Genomic DNA, 19,602 nt, shown 5'->3' on the forward strand with positions numbered 1-19,602 from the left:
AAGTGTACAATTCAGTGGTTTTTGGTATACTCACAACGTGTGCAACAATCACCACTATCTGATTCCAGAACATTTTCATCAAACCCCCAAAACTCTGTACCCATTAGCAGCCACACCCTATTGCCCTTCTCCCCAGCCCCTGATGGTCTAACATAATTTCTATCTCTGAATTTGCCTATTCTGGACATTTCATATAAACAGTACCATACTGTGGCCTTGTATCTGGCTTCTTTCACTTGGCATAATGTTTTGAAGGTTCAACCATGTTGTAGCATTTACTAATACTTTATTGCTTCTGGTTGCTGAATAACATTCCCTTGTATGGATATATCACATTGTGCTTTTCCACTTATCAGTTGACAGATATTTAGGTTGTTTTCACTTTGGGCTATTAGGAATAATGCTACTATGGACATTTATATACAGCTTTTTGTGTGGACATATTTTTTTCACTTCTCTTGGGTATGAAACTAGGAGTGGAAGAGCCTCCCTTTGTAAACACTATGATTTTCTGCTTCTCTACAAATGGTACTACTGTGCTCAATATAATTTTAGTGGATTAACCTTATTAATATAGGAAAATAAGTATCATCAATCAATTATTAAGGTCAGTAGAAATATAAACTGTGCTAATAGTATAAAATGGCATGTGTATTTATAGTGGTTTGGAGTACGGGCTTTGGTATCATGGGGCTATGTGGCTATAAGTTTAAATTCTACCCTGCTACCTTTTGGAAAAGTTACTTAACCACTATGAGCTTCAATATCACCTAAAACTAAGGTTGTTAAAAGAGATAAATACAACAGTTGTAATTTGTTGCGTACTTACTCTACCCAGGTCCCATACTAAGTAAGCACTTTACACACACACACACACACACACACACTCATTTAATCCTTAAATCTACATATAATACTGATCATTTCTCCCATTTTATAGGTGAGAAAAGTGAAGTGTAGAGAAATCACATAGGAAATGTACAATAAAAGACATTACACACACTCAGGTCCTAAAACTGATCACCCAGTGTTTTTAAAACATTAATCACTAGAATTCTATAGTGCATTTTAACATTTGAAACAACTAATATTCTTTCTTTCTCAGAACTTTTCTTTTTTTTCTTTGAGACAGAGCCTCGCTCTGTCGCCCAAGGCTGGAGTGCAGTGGCGTTTCTCGGCTCACTGCAAGCTCCGCCTCCCAGGTTCACACCATTCTCCTGCCTCAGCCTCCCGAGTAGCTGGGACTACGCCCGGCTAATGTTTTGTACTTTTTTTAGTAGAGATGGAATTTCACTATGTTAGCTAGGATGGTCTCGATCTCTTGACCTCATGATCCGCCCACCTCAGCCTCCCAAAGTGCTGGGATTACAGGCGTGAGCCACCACACCCAGCCTCTTTCTCAGAACTTTTAGGGATCATTTGGCAGGACTTCAGTGTTATTTTTTAAAGTTCCTCTCCTCAAGCTGCATCTTCTCCATTAAAAAAAAAAAAAAAGCCATTGAAGTTGGAATATTGAAATATAAAGCTGTGGGTGATTAAATCAAATGGTAGCTAGTGGTGGGGGGCAGGCAGATCAGTGGAGCAGAATATAGTTCAGAAATAGATGCAAACATATGATACTTTCATTATACAATAAAAAATGCATCTCTCGCTGGGTGCAGTGGCTCACGCCTGTAATCCCAGCACTTTTGGAGGCCGAGGAAGGTGGATCACCTGAGATCAGGAGTTCAAGACCAGCCTAGCCAACATGGTAAAACCCTGTCTCTACTAAAAACACAAACATTAGCCAGGCATGGTGGCACATGGCTGCAGTCCCAGCTACTCAGGTGATAAATGCAGGAGAATCATTTGCACCCGGGAGGCGGAGGTTGCAGTGAGCTGAGCCGGTGCCCTCCAGCCTGGGTGACAGAGCAAGACTCTGTCTCAACAACAACAACAAAAAGCAGGCCGGGCGCGGTGGCTCACGCTTGTAATCCCAGCACTTTGGGAGGCCGAGGCAGGCGGATCACGAGGTCAGGAGATCGAGACCACGGTGAAACCCCGTCTCTACTAAAAATACAAAAAATTAGCCGGGCGTGGTGGCGGGCGCCTGTAGTCCCAGCTACTCGGAGAGGCTGAGGCAGGAGAATGGCGTGAACCCGGGAGGTGGAGCTTGCAGTGAGCCGAGATCGCGCCACTGCACTCCAGCCTGGGTGAAAGAGCAAGACTCCGTCTCAAAAAAAAAAAAAAAAAAAAAAAAACAACAAAAAGCATCTCTAAATCATTCATAAAAAGATATGTATTTATTAAATAAATATGTGAGTCTAGTCATCTGATTAAAAAAAACTTACTTAAATAAAAAAGAAACAACAAATATAATCTTGAAGGGAGAGGGAGAATTTTTTAAAAAGATTTTTTTTTGCTGGGCGCTGTGGCTCACTCCTGTAATCCCAGCACTTTGGGAGGCCGAGGCGGGTGGATCACAAGGTCAGGAGATCAAGACCATCCTGGCTAACATGGTGAAACCCTGTCTCTACTAAAAATAGAAAAAAATTAGCCCGGCTTGGTGGCCGACGCCTGTAGTCCCAGCTACTCAGGAGGCTGAGGCAGGAGAATGGCGTGAACCCGGAAGGCAGAGCTTGCAGTGAGCTGAAATTGCGCCACTGCACTCCAGCCTGGGCGACAGAGTGAGACTCCATCTCAATAAATAAATAAATAAATAAATAAATAAATAAATAAATAAATATAAATAAGTTTTTTTTTTTTTTTTGAGACAGGATCTTACTCTGTTGCCTAGGCCAGAGTACAGTGGCACGGTCTTGGCTCACTGCAGCCTCAGCTTCCTGGGCTGAAGCAATCCTCCTGCTTCAGTCTCCCAGGGAGCTGGGATTACAGGTGTGCAACACTATGGCCAGTTATTTTTTTTTAATTTTTTGTAGAAGTGGAGTCTCACTGTGTTGCCCTGGTTGGTCTCATATTCCTGGGCTCAAGTGATTCAACCACCTTGGCCTCCCAAAGTGCTGGGATTACAGGCATGAGCCACTGGGCCCAGCCAAGAATAAATTTTTTATAATCTTGAAAGGAAGAAGGCTTTTCTAAACATAAAACCCAGAAAGAGAATGACTGATACTTTTTTTTTTTTCTTTTTGAGACAAAGTCTCGCTCTGTCGCCCAGGCTGGAGTGCAGTGGTGTGATCTCGGCTCACTGCAACTTCCGCCTCTGAGGTTCAAGAGATTCTCATGCCTCAGCCTCCTAAGTAGCAGGATTACAGGCGCCCACTACCATGCCCAGGTAATTTTTGTATTTTTGGTAGAGACGGGATTTCACTATGTTGGCCAGGCTGGTCTCAAACTCCTGACCTCAGGTGATCCAACCGCCTCAGTCTCCCAAAGTGCTGGGACTACAGGTGTGAGCCACCGCACCTGGCCTACATTATTTAACTGTATCTAAACTGGAATATTCTGTACAAAACAAATGGTTAAAATGCAAAACACTTAAGACTAACTGTAAGAAATACCACATATATATACATATATATATATATGATAAAGGACCAATTTCCTTCATATACAATGAGCTCTTATAAATAATAATCAATTAAATATGTTAATATAATGTAAATTAAAACAACTTCTAGGAGAGGCATGGTGGCTCACACCTGTAATCCTAGCACTGTGGGAGGCCGAGGCAGGTGGATCACCTGAGGTCAGGAGTTCGAGACCAGCCTGGCCAACATGGTGAAACCCCTGTCTCTACTAAAAATATAAAAATTAACCAGGTGTGTAGGCCGGGCGCGGTGGCTCACGCTTGTAATCCCAGCACTTTGGGAGGCCGAGGCGGGCGGATCACGAGGTCAGGAGATCGAGACCATGGTGAAACCCCGTCTCTACTAAAAAAAATACAAAAAATTAGCCGGGCGTGGTGGCAGGCGCCTGTAGTCCCAGCTACTCGGAGAGGCTGAGGCAGGAGAATGGCATGAACCCGGGAGGTGGAGCTTGCAGTGAGCCGAGATCGTGCCACTGCACTCCAGCCTAGGTGACAGAGCGAGACTCCGTCTCAAAAAAAAAAAAAAAAAAAAAATTAACCAGGTGTGGTGGTGGGTGCCTATAATCCCAGCTACTTGGGAGGCTGAGGTAGGAGAATTGCTTCAACCCTGGGGGGCAGGTAGAGGTTGCAGTGAGCCCAGATCATGCCATTTCACTCTAGCCTGGGTGAAAGAGTGAAACTCTGCCTCAAAAAAAAAACAACAAAAAACAAACAAAAAAAACACCTTCTAAGACTGGTAATAATTTAAGTTTGCCTAATGTTGGGCATGTGGATGTGGAAAAATTGTTTGGGCATATTAAATTGGTATAATCTGGCATCATTCATCTCATCTAGAAAAATAAATAAATAAATAGAGCCTTTCCAGCAGCCATTTTCACTCATTCAAGTAACAAACTATGTATTAAGCAACTATTACACATCAAGTACTATTCAAGGTGCTAAGAAAACAGTGATGAATGTGAGCTCCTTCCCTGGAGCTGACTTTCTATCACAAATAGAACAAAAAAATGTGATTAAGGGCCTGAATGATGAGAAGGAAATAGCCATTAGAAGGGCCCAAGGAGGAATATTTCAGGCAAAGGAAACCAAAAGCTGAAGAACCTAAAGTATAAACATGTTCTGGCATTTTTAAAGAACAAAAAGTTAAAGAAAAAAGCACTACAGCTGAAGTGTAGTGAACACAGAGACAGTGATAAGAAAGACAAGCCAAGTCATAAAGGGCTTTAAGGGCCAAGGTGAAGCATTTGGATTTTATTCTAATTGCAATGGAAATCCACTGGAAGATTTTAAGCAAGAGTGCTACAATCTGACCTGGGCTTTAAAGATGGTGTGGGGAAAACAAACAAACAATGACAGTGTGGTGTTTCCAAGTACAGGAAACACGAGGGGATAGTACTGAATGGAAGCGGTATGCAAGGGTGTGTCATCAGACAGTGGTTTGAATTAGGTTGGTAGCGGGAAAGACAGTAAAGAGTAGTTAAGTTCAGTATATATCTACAAAGCAGAGCCTGGGTTTGTGACTCCTGAGAATTTTGCCTGAGTGACAAGATGAGAGGTGATACCATTAACTAAGATAATAATAGTGAAATAATAGTAATAGTTAACATATACTAAGCACTAACTATATGTCAGCAATATTCTACACCTTTATCTAGTAACTCATTCAAATCCTTAGAACTCCATACAACTGTGCCATACATGTGAACAACTAAAAAAAAAATTAAAACAAAAAACAAAAGAACTCCATACAACTTATGTATATCCCTATTTTGTATGTGAGAAAACTGAAGTCAATGAGGTAAGGTAACTTGTCCACGGTCATATAACTTACACTACCCACAAACTAGATCAGAATCCAAGGAGTCTGGTACCACAGCCCACTCTCTTAACCCTTATACCAAAATGAGATTTGCAATACTAGAACAGGAACAAATTTGGGTATCTTTGAACATTTAAAATGTTTATTCCCTTTGGCTTCACAGTTTTACTTCTAGCAATCTATGGTATAGAGATATTTGCACATAGGTAGTAAGATGCAAATATAGGAATGTTCACTGCTGCATTGTTTGCAACAGCAGAAACTTTAAATGGTTGAAATAATCAATAGTAGAACAATTAGAAAATGTGTTGTATATCATTATAATAGAAACCCATGCAGGGTAAGGGAGTTCGATATATACTTATATAGAAAATGTATAAGATACTTTTTAAAAAGTGGTACCTTAAAAAAAATTTAAGTTCATATATATATAAGGAAAATACTATATGTATTTACACACAGAAGCATATTTTTATATATTTAATCTTTTCTAAATATAATGATTCAGATAGTCTAGACCAGGGCCTGTGATCTATAATATTATATTTTAAGTATACACATTCCAAGTAACTAAAGATTTCTAAATAGTATAATGGGTCCTTTCAGCCTCTAATTAGTCTTCTTTTGAACAAGACAGGAAATAAGTGAGAAATAATTATTTTCAATGTAAAAATATTTAGCTATATTCAAATTTTTGCTAAGTGTTTATAATGTTAAAATCCAATTTATATTTTACATTGTCTGGGAGTGGTGACTCATACCTATAATCCCAGCACTCTGGGAAGTCAAAGCAGAAAGATCACTTGAGCTGAGGAGTTCAAGACCAGTCTGGGCAATATAGTAAGACCTTTTCTCTTTACCATTTCAAATAATTTACCTAGATTTAAAAAAACAGCAGAGCTAAATTTTTCTCAGGTGTTCCTATCCAAAGCATTTTCACTGATTTGAAAAATGTCATTGTCTTTTTTTTGATAAAATGCAAACACTATAGCTCCAATTTTATAAAACGAAGATTTTTTTAAAAATCATATGTATGGCCGGGCACAGTGGCTCACGCCTGTAATCCCAGCACTTTGGGAGGCCGAGGTAGGCGGATCACAAGGTCAAGAGATCGAGACCATCCTGGCTAACATAGTGAAACTCCGTCTCTACTAAAAAAATACAAAAAATTAGCTGGGCATAGTCCCAGCTACTCGGGATGCTGAGGCAGGAGAATGGCGTGAACCCGGGAGGCAGAGCTTGCAGTGAGCCGAGATCATGGCACTGCACTCCAGCCTGGGTGACGGAGCGAGACTCCGTCTCAAAAAAAAAAAAAAAAACACCATATGTATATATGCCCATCATACATGTATTTGCATAGTTATAGGATCATGAAAAATATTTAAAACTACATTTCAGGTTGTTCCCATTGCTGCTGGGGAGAAAGAGAGGAACAACTGTTTTGGGGTAGGTATGTGGAGGAAGGACGTCAGCGAGGAAAGAAGAAAAAAGACAACACTTACACACTAAACACTGCGCAAGGATATAATTAAGACAAAGAACTTCGTCGAGACTAGCCTGGCCAACATGGCGAAACCCCGTCTCTACTAAAAATACAAAAACTAACCAGGCATGGTGGCGCGTGCCTGTAATCCCAGCTCCTAGCGGGGCTGAGGCAGGAAGATCGCTTGAACTTGGGAGGTGGAGGTTGCAGTGAGCCAAGATCATGCCACTGCACTCCAGCCTGGGCAACAGAAGAGACTCTGTCTCAAAAAAAAAAAAAAAAAAAAAAAAGACTAAGAACCCTGCAACAGAGGTTCTGAAGAAAGGGAACATTTCAGAATACAAGAAGTAGAATAAGTCCAGTATAGACACACGGAAAGGCTCTAACTATATAGATAGGCATTATATAGGGTTGACAAACTAGAGATGAAGCATAAGCCACTGTCCGGACTTTATATTTAGCTGTATATAAAGATTTAGTTAATCATAACAGACTTTTCATTAGAGGCAAAAAATAAAAGAAAAATACAATTCTATTGTAGGTTAGGATACGCATAAGATGGTTCTACTACTAACTAGCAATGTGGCATTGGGTTAAATTATTCTCTCTAATCCTCATTTTACTTACCTGTAAAACAAGAGGGCCTAGAATTCAGTTTCCAAGGTCCCTCCTAATTCTGACATTCTATACTTCTATAAAACATCATTACTGAGGAGAGGGGCCAGTTTTTAAGAAATCATAATACCAAGAATTTAATAGAACTAGGAAAGCACCAAGCAAACCTGTGCCTGAAGTAGTCTCAGCTGTCTCTCTTGTTCTGTGAGGAACCGATATGCATCTGGAGATAGTCCCATCATTCCATTATCTGACTCAGTCTTGGGTGTGTGCATGCACACTGTGCAAGGCTGTGGGTTACATGAGTCCATATGTGAAGGTGGTCTTGCCACAGGCGATGGTTCTGTATTGCTGTGGGGAGAACAACTGTCCATACCTCCCTGAGGTCTCAAGGCTATAGGACTACTTGAAGAACAGAATGCATTACAGTACAGGGCTGGACATCCACTTGGGTGAAATAATGAATGCTTTTGAAGGGCTTCAGACTGGACGTCTTGAATGGATCCAACTGTGTTTGCTCCTTGCCAAGAATTTAGCGGACTATATTGAATATGACTATGATGCTGACAACACCTGCAAACGTTTGTGGAACAGTAAGATGGCGGTGGGGGAGTAGGTATCTGAAGTTCCATTGGTCTTCCTGAATTATGGGGTGAAAAAACACAATTGTGTAGTTGGGACTGCGGGGCAAGAGAAGACTGCTTGGGATTAAGTGTGGAGGGTCTTATAAGATACTCTTCGTTTTGTACATTTCCAGCAGAAACTGTTTGGAGCTTTTCAAATACATCATGAGATGGCCCATTATGAGAAGATGGTTTAACACTGTTCCTGGTATGGGGGTTCCCTTTCTTACAGGCAGGTGGCTGTCTTACTTTGCAGTGTCTCAAAAGAGCTGGTTTATCCTGGTTTAACTGATTTGGTATTCCTCTCAAGGAAGGCTCTCCAGCTTCAACTTCTGGACTGTGTTTCTCATCATAAAGCTGGGGTTGCAATGGCTTCAAGTGTTCCGAGTGGTTAATCAAAGGAGGATTTTCATTATTCACCATTTCCAATGGAGTAGGCAGAGAGTTTGATTCTATGAAATTGCCATCCAACACAAGCGAAAGTTCAGGAACTGATGGTTGGATCTTAGAAATCTACAAATAAGAAAGAAATAGAAGAAAAAAAGTATTTTTTAGGAGAAACTGTATACTTTACTTTCCTCAGACCAGTATTTCCAAAATTATATCTAATTACATATTAACAAGTGTTCATTCTTTATTTAGACCATCAGTAAATTTTTTCTGGGCATGTTTTATGTGCTAAGCACTAGGAATACAATTGTAAGCAAAATAAACAAGGTCCTTGCCCTAAAAGAATAAAACTAAACACTTCCCAAACTTACTTAATAATGGAACTCTTTTTATTAAAACACTAACACTGCTAAGATCACAGAACACAATATGAGAAACTGTTTTACACAACTTTTTAAATCCTGTCTGCAAAAAATAAAACTGTCACAAGCAGAATGTTTTCACAGATCTAGTAGCAAATGTTTATGTACCTTAAATAGTAAAATCTTCCAATAAATGTTTCAGAATATTTCTCCACTAAGAAGTCACTCACTGTTATTCCTTCTATTGATATCAACTAAGAGTTGGAAAGCAAAAAAAAGTAAACAAAATACTTGCTGTGATGAATTTGGTTATAATTTGATATTAATTTAAAAAAATCCTTCCCATTCCTTTTTCTTCTAAAATAAGTAATTACACCAATTAAACAATTCTAAAATGATCCACAGGTTGGTAGCAATCAAAAAATTATGACAAGAATTTTAGCAATTAACTTCTGAAAGCAAGTATAATGTTTTCTCAGAATATAGTGATAAAAACCAATGTCAAGCTCTAGCGATAGTATGTAATGTTGAGTCTATATGGTTATTAAAGGTACCAGATTCTAAAACCAAACTTCCTGAATTAGAATCCCAGCTTTACTACTTACTAGTTGTGTGTCTTGGGTAGGTAACTTAACCAATCTATGTCTCAGTTTACTCTAGGAATAACCATACATGCTTATTACATAGATATTACACATACGTATATATCATTACATATAATATGAATTATTTTATATATAACTGTAAGATAGTTATATCTCTATATATAGATATAACCATAGAGACAGAAATAGCTAGATATATCTAAGAATGATACTTAGGTTTCAGGTAGTATTATTTAGTGTTTTAACCATGAAGAGACTTAGGTCTCTAACCACAAAAGTGAATGCATTTTAAAATCAGTGATACCTTCTGACTCACTGGATGAGGACTAGGAATTGGCCTTGGAGAAAAATCTTCATCTTCAACACCAGAGTCGTGATCATGTATTGGCATTTTCCCAGGAGATAACTTTTGGGAAGACCTAAAGAATAGAAGGGGAGACCAGAAAAGCCTTTGGTAATCCAGTGTTTTCTTTCTTCTAGAAATTGAATAAAGTCCTTTAATAAGTTGCAGTAGTACTCAGATCATTTAATTTAGTATCTGACAACCACAAATTATTTTATTTTTCAGGCCAGTGTTAGTTGACCAGGGAAGCTGGCCCAGCCAGCCTTAATAAACTACCCTATTTACCTGATCATAGCAAGTTTAATCCTGTATTGTTAATGTCACAATAAATCAAGTCACTGGGCACCCTCTAGTTGATCACTTTGATAAATATAGAAACAAGTAAGACTTAGTACTTGCTGTCAAAAAATTTATAATCTAGTATTAAAGGTTATTAAACACACCATATTACAAACCCTCTGTATTAAAAAGGAAAACCAAATAAGGAATTATATTTTCCTATGTACTTATATCTGTGATGGGAAAATACTTTGAGGAATCAAGGTACTACCCTCCCATTTAGTCAGGAATACTCATTGTATCACAGATGGCATGCCCAGGAAAACAGAAAATTTCTGAGTGCTGGTACGGAGTTTTAAAAGCTGAAATTAGTGTTTAAGACTAAAGATTTGGAATACTATATGCATCAGGCTTTTTTACATCCTACACTAGACAAAGTCTCAATAGGATGCATTAGGGAAAAGAAAAGCCAGAATGAAAGCCAACAGCACTCAGGATTAATGGGATCCCTAAAAAAGCACCCTGCATTCTGTTTCATGCAAGTTGAATCCTCCCTAGCAGGAAGAACAACAGAAACTCCGAGGCAGGTTTGAAAATCAAACAGCAGAAGAGACCTTTTGCCCTAAACCCTGATTGTCTGAAGAGGCAGACCTTCACAGAGTTCTTTCTGTACAAGGTATTACAATGAAGCAATCAGAACGTCTGCATGATTATGTTTAAGCAGAAATGGGTCTTCAGTCCCACAAAGCTCTTCTCTGACACCCAAGACAGCTTGAGATACGTAATGATATTCCAAAGCGCTCAGTGCAGCATGGACAGGAAACAAGAGAGCCAGTGGCCTGAACAGGGTCAAAAATTACAGCAAGAACTTGCACAAATCTGACAAAGACCAGATGCAAATGAAAACACCTCTGCAGATTGTAGCACAGATGGATGAGAATCACGTCAGCCCATATCACCAGTACTGGCATACCATTAGTCCCCTCTACATTACATATAACCCCAGAGAAAAAGGAATAAAGAAATCTTGAATTAGGTGAAATTTGGTGTCTATAATCCAGTAGAATAAATAGGGGCTTAAAATAGACATTAAGCTCAATTACTAATTTTTTTAAGTTACATTCTTTTGTATACCTCAGTTGTGGCATGGAATTAATATCTGTTTTGTACTTAAGATGAATACACACACAAAACTGTTGATACTGAGAAATAAAATCCATTTCTTAGCATTTTTTTTTTGGTGGGGGTGGGGTGGGAGTGGGGATGGATAGAGTCTCGCTCTGTCACCCAGGCTGGAGTGCAGTAGCATGACTTCAGTTCACAGCAACCTCCGCCTCCAAGGTTCAAGTGATTCTTGAGCCTCAGCATCCGAGGAGCTCGGGCTACAGGCATGTGCCAGCATGCCCAGCTAATTTTTATATTTTTAGTAGACACAGGGTTTCACCATGTTGGTCAGGCTGGTCTCGAACTCCTGACCTCAGGTGATCCACCCAGCTCTGCCTCCCAAAGCACTGGGATTACAAGTGTGAGCCACTGTGCCTGGCCTCATTTCTTAGCTTTTTTAGTACCCAAGAAAAAAAATGAAAAACTTCAGGTTGTATAGTTATAACAACAGTATTTTAGGAGAGACAAACATTTTGATAACATTTAAATGACTGTTCCTCATTAAAGCTTAGGCCAGAGTGGAAAATAAACAAGGTTTTTTAACATTACTTTTTTTGAAGCCGGGTTTCACTCTATTACTTAGGCTAGAGTGCAGTTGGCGTAGCATGATCATGGCTCTCCACCTCGACTTCTTGGGCCCAAGTGATCCTCCCACCTCAGCCTTCTGAGTAGCTTTTAATAACAATCTTAAAGAAATTGCTATTGTCTCTTTAGTTTGGCTATTTCTTCCATAAATATTCAATAAAATGTTGAATAAGGTCTTAAAATTTAAGACAGTAAAGATGTTCCTGGCTGGGTGAGGTGACACAAGCCTGTAATCCCAGCACTTTGGAGGCCGAGGCGGGTGGATCATTTGAGGTCAGGAGTTCGAGGCCAGCCTGGCCAACATGGTGAAACCCCATCTCTACTAAAAATACAAAAATTAGCCGGGCGTGGTGATGCACACCTGTAATCCCAGCTACTTGGGAGGCTGAGGCAGGAGAATTCCTTGAACCTCCAAGGTGGAGGTTGCAGTGAGCTGAGATCACACCACTGCACTCCAGCCTGGGTGACGGAGTGAGACCCTATCTCAAAAAAAAAAGATAAAGACTGACTTCCTGGAGGGAAAAGGAATTCTGCCAGCAGACTGCCTTTGGACTCAAACTGCAATTCTTCCCTGGGTGTCCAGCCTACCAACCTACCTGTAGACAGTTTTTTTTTTTCCCCTGAGACAGGGTCTCATTTTGTCACCCAGGCTGCAGTGCAGTGCCACGAACATGGCTCACTGAAGCCTTGACTTCCTGGGCAAGTGATCCTCCCACCTCAGCCCTGCAAGTAGCTGGGACTACAGGCATGTGCCACCACACCCAGCTAATTTCTGTACTTCTTTTCTGTTTTTGTAGAGGCAGGGTTTCGCCACATTGCACAGGCTGGTCTTGAACTCCTGAGCTCAAGCAATCCTCCCGCCTCAGCCTCCCAAAGTACTAGGATTAAAGGGATGAGCCACTGTGCTCAGCCTCTACCTGTAGACTTTGGATTTGCCAAACCTTCGCAAATACAGAAACCAATTCCTTGAAACAAATATCTCTACATACACACATCTTGTTGTTTCTGTTAATCTGGAGAACCCTAATACAAGATAATATCTTTTTTATTTTTTTTGAGATGGAGTCTCACTGTATCACCCAGGATGGAGTGTAGTGGCATGATCTCAGCTCACTACAACCTGTGCCTCTCGGGTTCAAGTGATTCTCTTGTTTCAGCCTCCTGAGTAGCTGGGATTACAGGCATGCACCACCAGGCCCGGCTAATTCTTGTATTTTTAGTAGAGACGGGGTTTCACCATGTTGGCCAGGCTGGTCTCCAAGTCCCGAGACTCAGGTGATCCGCCCACCTCTGCCTCCCCACGTGCTGGGATTACAGGCGTGAGCCACCGGGCCTGGCCGAGAATATCTTCTTTACCACAAAAGGTAGAATATACTGACCCAAGAAGTCACAAGACTTTATTTAATTAATATTCTCCAAGTATGTTTTAGAAGTTTTAGTTTTAAAACTTTTTTTTTTAGGTAGGAGTTTGTTTTGAGACAGGGTCTTACTCTTGCCCAAGCTGAAGTGCAGTAGCGCAATCTCAGCTCACTGCAACCTCTGCCTCCCGGGTTCAAGCGATTCTCCCACTTCAGCGTACCAAGTAGCTGGGATTACAGGCACGCTCCACTGTGTCCGGCTAATTTTTGTATTTTTAGTCGAGATGGGGTTTCACCATGTTGGCCAGACTGGTCTCAAACTGCTGACCTCAAGTGATCTGCCCGCCTTGGACTCCCAAAGTGCTGGGATTATAGGCGTGAGCCATCACACTCCAGCTAGTAGTTACTTTTACAGTAGTTTATCTGATAGGTCCAGATTTAAAACTGTAAGGAAGGGTTGGGGATGATGGTTCACACATGTGATCCCAGCACTTTGGGAGGCCAAGGCAGAAGGATCACTTGAGGCTAGGAGCTCGAGACCAACCTGGCCAATACAGTGAGACCCCACCTTTAATTTAAATATTAAAATAAGAAACTTATAAGGAAGCAGATTCTTTCTAAGCAAGATAATTTTTTGACAAATACTTTTGTATTTTTCCTGTATAATACATCAACCCAAATGAAAACCATATCAGAGTTGCGATTTCATTAAAATTACTATCCAACTTCCTAGTGAATATGAAGGAATGCATTTAAAGCAAAGACATTTATGGTACATAAGATTTAAAAAATTGTTTCATCAGAAATAATTTAGTTATTTTAATTACTCACCAAAAACTAATACATGTAATTTTTAAAAAAACATACACATAATAATAAAAAGATCTCTTACCTCTTAATTGAAAAATTCTTGGAAGCCTTACTGAAAAACTCTGTTTCTGCATTTTGGCTTTCAGCGCTCAGCTCACAACGGATTGGATTTTTGTCAGGAGGTTCAACATTCTGAAATGAAGTAGGTCATATTTTGAGATCTGACTTAAATAAGAACACCAGAGAATTCTATTTAGATGAAAAGTAGCTATGAAACACTAGATGATGGAGTGGCAGACTTCTGATTTCTGTAACCCTCTTTTGTAAACTGTCCAGTTCCCTGCTACGTAAGTGAAAAAGTTAATCACCTGTGTTATAATCACAGATTCAGTGAATATAACTGTGACATGAGAATACCATCTAAAGAATAAAATGATAAAATATGTCTCTAAAACAGAAATAAAATATTAGATCTCAGTTAAAATAGCATGTATAATTAAAATACAAAAACTTTATAGCTTACATAACCTATAAAATGTATATAATATATATTATATAAAGATATTTTTATATAACATATATATGTCATATAATGTATATATTATATAATATTAAAATATATATTTATATAAAATATATAGATGTATAACATATACATGATCTCAAAGAAGGTACTAAATAAGATCTGAGTGGACACACGTGGTTATTTAAAAGTATTCAATATTTTTCTAATAAAGAATGTACTTTTATTAGTCTGAGACCTAAAATAACCAACAACTTTATTGAAGAGTAGCATTTAAATATTTTCATATAATGACACCTAGTTTCAAAGATCTACTTCCTCTTTTTTTTTTTGAGATGGAGTTTCGCTCCTGGTGCCCAGGCTAGAGTGCAATGGCGTGATCTCAGTTCACTGCAACCTCCACCTCCCAGGTTCAAGCGATTCTCCTGCCTCAGTCTCCCAAGTAGCTAGGATTATAGGCACGCGGCACCATGCCCAGCTAATTTTTGTATTTTTAGTAGAGACGGAGTTTCACCATGTTGGCCAGGCTGGTCTCAACCTCCTGACCTCAGGTGATCCGCCCGCCTCAGCCTCCCAAAGTGCTGGGATTGGAGGTGTGAGCCACCACGCCTGGCCTAAAGATCTACTTTTTCTATGATCATCATCTAGTTGTGTTTCTAGGTATTTTATTAGATGATATAGTAACAATCTATTCTGATTCCTTAGATACATAATATAAATAATGGCCTTTAAGTATAAAAAACCATTTCTTATTCCCACACATTTTAAAAATAATACAGTCACGGTCAGGTGCAGTGGCTCACACCCATAATCCCAGCACTTTGGGAGGCTTAGGCAGGTGGATCACCTAAGGTCAGGAGTTCGAGACCAGCATGGCCAACATGGTGAAACTCCATCTCTAATGAAAATACAAAAAAAAAAAAAAAAAAAAAAAAAATTAGCCAGGTGTGATGGTGGGCTCCTGTAATCCCAGCTATTCTGGAGGCTGAGGCAGGAGAATCACTTGAACCTGGGAGGTGGAGGTTGCAGTGAGCCGAGATCACGCCACTGCACTCCAGCCTGGGCAAGTGTGAGACTCCATCTCAAAAAAAAAAAAACGTCAGGACAAAGAAAAGTACTGAGATCCCACAAAGTCAACCTTCACAAGTATAAAATGATACATGAACAACTGATATATTCTTCAAAGATTTTAGAAAAACATGGGCAAGTTATTCTGTGGGTAACCTCTGGTTCTCTATTGTAATTTCGTTGAAGGTATGATCTCAGATTTACTAAAAAAATTTAACCATAAATGAATAAAGTTAATATTTATTAAGATTATTTATAAGTAAACAAAGCATAATAGTTTGGATTACTATTTTAAAGGGTAAAAGCTGTTGGGTTTAAACTGCCAAAGTGCAAAACCCTAAACAGTCACTAATGTACTAGGTAATCAAATCACTTACTTTGAAAAGATGTAATGTTTCCTTACTGGTTAGCAACTGAAACCGAAAGTCAGGTATCTTGCCATCACAAGGGAAGCATTCATAAAACTCAGGCTCCTTATGTGTCATAGAATAGAGAACTATGATGAAATTTCCAGATTCTGAAAAAACCCTGCACAAAAAAAAGTCATTTAATTAAAATTTAATGAGGATAACATGATTACACTCAAATAATTTCATGTGAGTCTCCCAATCTAGTTAACAAAATGACTAAAGGGTGCAATTTTTGTTCAAAAACTGGGGTCCACCACTTAGGAAGGCAAAAGGTGGGAGGATTGCTTGAGGCCAGGAGTTTGAGACCAGCCTCATCAACACAGAGAGACCCCCTTCTCTACAAAAAAAAAAAAAAAAAAATTTATTTTATTCAGGAGGCTGAGGCAGGAGAATGGCGTGAACCCGGGAGGCAGAGCTTGTAGTGAGCCAAGATCGCACCACTGCACTCCAGCCTGGGCAACAGAGCAAGACTCCGTCTCAAAAAAAAAAAGAATAAGAGAGCAATTCAAAATTAATTTTACTGAGGATTTACTGTCAATATGAACTTAAAGCACGATCAGTAATTGATAATAAAACATAATTGTACTAAATCATAGCAAAGGATCTAAAACTAACGTTTAATTTCTGCTATCTAAATATAACTATCTTGAAAAGTTAAAACAAAATGTTAAAAGTAGAACTCCAAAAGCATCTGAAGAAAATACAAGTGATTTTTTTACTTCAGTAAATACACCTGGAGTGGGTGAATCTTTTCTAAACACGATAGGAAAAAGATTAATAAATATGACTAAAAAACGGTAAGTCTGTTTGGGAAAAATATTGGTTTTTTTTGGTTTTTTTTTTTGAGACGGAGTCTCTCTCTGTCGCCCAGGCTGGAGTGCAGTGGCGCAATCTCGGCTCACTGCAAGCTCCGCCTCCCGGGTTCATGCCATTCTCCTGCCTCAGCCTCTCCGAGTAGCTGGGACTACAGGCGCCCGCCACCACGCCCGGCTAATTTTTTGTATTTTTAGTAGAAATGGGGTTTCACAGTGGTCTCGATCTCCTGACCTCGTGATCCGCCTGCTTCGGCCTCCCAAAGTGCTGGGATTACAAGTGCGAGCCACCGCGCCCGGCCGGGAAAAATATTGTTAAACTTAAATGACAATCTGGGGGGAAATCCATTGCTATATATTATAAATATATATTTCTCTATGTATTTTACATTATATATATATAGAGAGAGCTTGCTAGCACAAGCAATAGGAAAAGATGCACAGGCTGGGCGCGGTGGCTCACGCCTGTAATCCCAGCACTTTGGGAGGCCAAGGCAGGCGGATCACGAGGTCAGGAGATCGAGACCATCCTGGCTAACACGGTGAAACCCTGTCTCTACTAAAAATACAAAACATCAGCCAGGCGTGGTGGCGGGCGCCTGTAGTCCCAGCTACTCGGGAGGCTGAGGCAGGAGAATGGCGTGAACCCGGGAGGTGGAGCTTGCAGTGAGCCAAGATCGCACCACTGCACTCCAGCCTGGGCAACAGAGCGAGACCCCGTCTCAAAAAAAAAAAAAAAAAAAAGAAAAGATACACAATCTAAGAGAAAAATGGCTAAAGACTTGGCAGTTCCTGGAAGATGAGGTTATAAATCATTGGAAAAGATTATTTTTCATCTATCAGGTTAGCAGAGGTCAAAAGTTTAACAACAGCCCTCCACTTACCTCTCTGAGCTCATCTCCAGCTACTTTCCCCTTCCTTCACTCCTCTCTAGCTACAGTGGCCTCTTTGCTGCTCCTTGAAGATGTAACGTGTTGTTTCACCCAGAGCCCTTACACTTAACACATCCTTTGTCTAGGACAGTGCCCCAGACAGCCACAAGGCTTACCTCCTCACCTCAAGTCGGCCTCCCTGACCACCTATTTAAATTGCAACTCTTGGCCGGGCCCAGTGGCTCACGCCTGTAATCTCAGCACTTTGGGAGGCCAAGGCAGGCAGATCACCTGAGGTCAGGAGTTCGAGACCAGCCTGACCAACATGGAGAAACCCCATCTCTCCTGAAAAAATACAAACTTAGCCGGGCGTGGTGGCACACGCCTGTAATCCCAGCTACTCGGGAGGCTGAGGCAGGAGAAACGCTTGAACCCAGGAGGTGGAGGTTTCTGTGAGCTGAGATTGAGCCATTGCACTCCAGCCTGGGCGACAGAGCGAGACTCCATCTCAAAAAAAAGTAAAATAAAATAAATACATAAAAATTTAAAAATTAAAAAAAAAATAAATAAATGGCAACTCTTTATTTGCCACTATCATTCAGACACACAACATCCTCCTCTCAGGCTTTATTTTTCTCCACAGTACTCATCACCTTTTAACATACTATTTATTTTATTTACTCTGTTTACTGCCTGTCTCTGCAGGACTATTTTATTTTTTATTTATTTATTTTTTTGTTGCCCAGGCTGGAGTGTAGTGGTGCGATCTCAGTTCACTGTAACCTCTGCCTCCCAGATGCAAGTGATTCTCCTGCCTCAACCTCCCGAGTAGCTGGGATTACCGGCGTGCTCTACCACACCGGGCTAATTTTTGCATTTTTAGTAGAGATGGGGTTTCACCATGTTGGCCAAGCTGGTCTCTAATTCCTGGCCTCAAGTGATCCACCCGCCTTGGCCTCCCAAAGTGTTGGGATTACAGGTGTGAGCCACCATACCCAGCCTATTTTATTTTTTTAAGACAGGGTCTGTATTGTTCAGGCTGGAGTACGGTGGCACAATCATGGCTCACTGCAGCCTGAACTCCTGGGCTCAAGCAATCTTCCCATATCAGCCTCCTGCTGGGACAACAGGCATGTGTCATTATACCCAGCTAACTTGTTTTTTTTTTTTTTGGTAGAGACAGAGTCTTGCTATGGTACCCAGGCTGGCCTGGAACTCCTGGCCTCAAGCGATCCTCCTGCCTCAGCCTCCCAAAGTCCTGAAGTGCTGGGATTACAGACATGACACACCATGCCTGGTCTGGGGACCTTTATTTTGTTTACTCTGATCCCCCGTATTGTGAACATAATAGATATAATAGGTGCTCAATAAATAAATATTTCTTTCACAGTGTTAGTGCAGGTAGAGAAAAAGGCACTCTCGTGTACTGCTGGAAAAATTATAAATTGGTACAGTCTTTTTGAAGGGCAATTTGGCAATAGCTACCAAATTTTAAATTATATACTCTTTGGCCTAGAAAAAAACACTTTTAGAAACTTATCCTACAAATATACTAGCATATGCACACCAAGATGTATGCATAAAATGTTCAGTCTACCACTATCTGCAAGACAAAAGGGCCAGTTTTTAAAATACAGTACGTATTATATACTCTTCAGTTGTAAAATATGTATATTAAATCTGTATATGCCAAGATGTAATGATCTCCAAGGTATAATTTATACAGAAAAAAGCAACATAAAGAAAAGAAAGGATGCTATGGTTTAATTTTTACAGGCCAGGAAAAGGTGATACTTGTCTATGTTGAATATTGACTATTTCAGGAAGGAAGCAAAAGATATCACTTAACAGTGATTGCCTCTGAGAATGGGGTCTAGGGAAATGGGGAGGAAGAAAGATCTACTTTTATTGTAGATATTTACATGTGTCAATTTATTACTATGTGCTTGTACTGC

At 40.1% G+C, this 19,602-nt stretch overlaps 1 protein-coding gene across 2 annotated transcripts in view; it reads right to left on the reverse strand.

Moving 5' to 3' along the window:
- The window catches only part of STIL (STIL centriolar assembly protein), a 64,634-nt gene that overhangs the window by 23,709 nt on the left and 21,323 nt on the right, over positions 1-19,602 (reverse strand). For both annotated transcript variants that reach the window (XM_003259013.3, XM_012511019.2), the window contains exons 9-12: positions 15,931-16,081; positions 14,045-14,154; positions 9,728-9,842; positions 7,611-8,579 (exon numbers count right to left, since the gene is read on the reverse strand). In XM_003259013.3, coding sequence (XP_003259061.1) covers positions 7,611-8,579; positions 9,728-9,842; positions 14,045-14,154; positions 15,931-16,081 — 1,345 coding nt within the window. The remainder of the gene's footprint in view (positions 1-7,610; positions 8,580-9,727; positions 9,843-14,044; positions 14,155-15,930; positions 16,082-19,602) is intronic.

Source organism: Nomascus leucogenys, chromosome 12 (assembly GCF_006542625.1).
Source record: "Nomascus leucogenys isolate Asia chromosome 12, Asia_NLE_v1, whole genome shotgun sequence".
Taxonomy (NCBI): Eukaryota; Metazoa; Chordata; class Mammalia; order Primates; family Hylobatidae; genus Nomascus; species Nomascus leucogenys.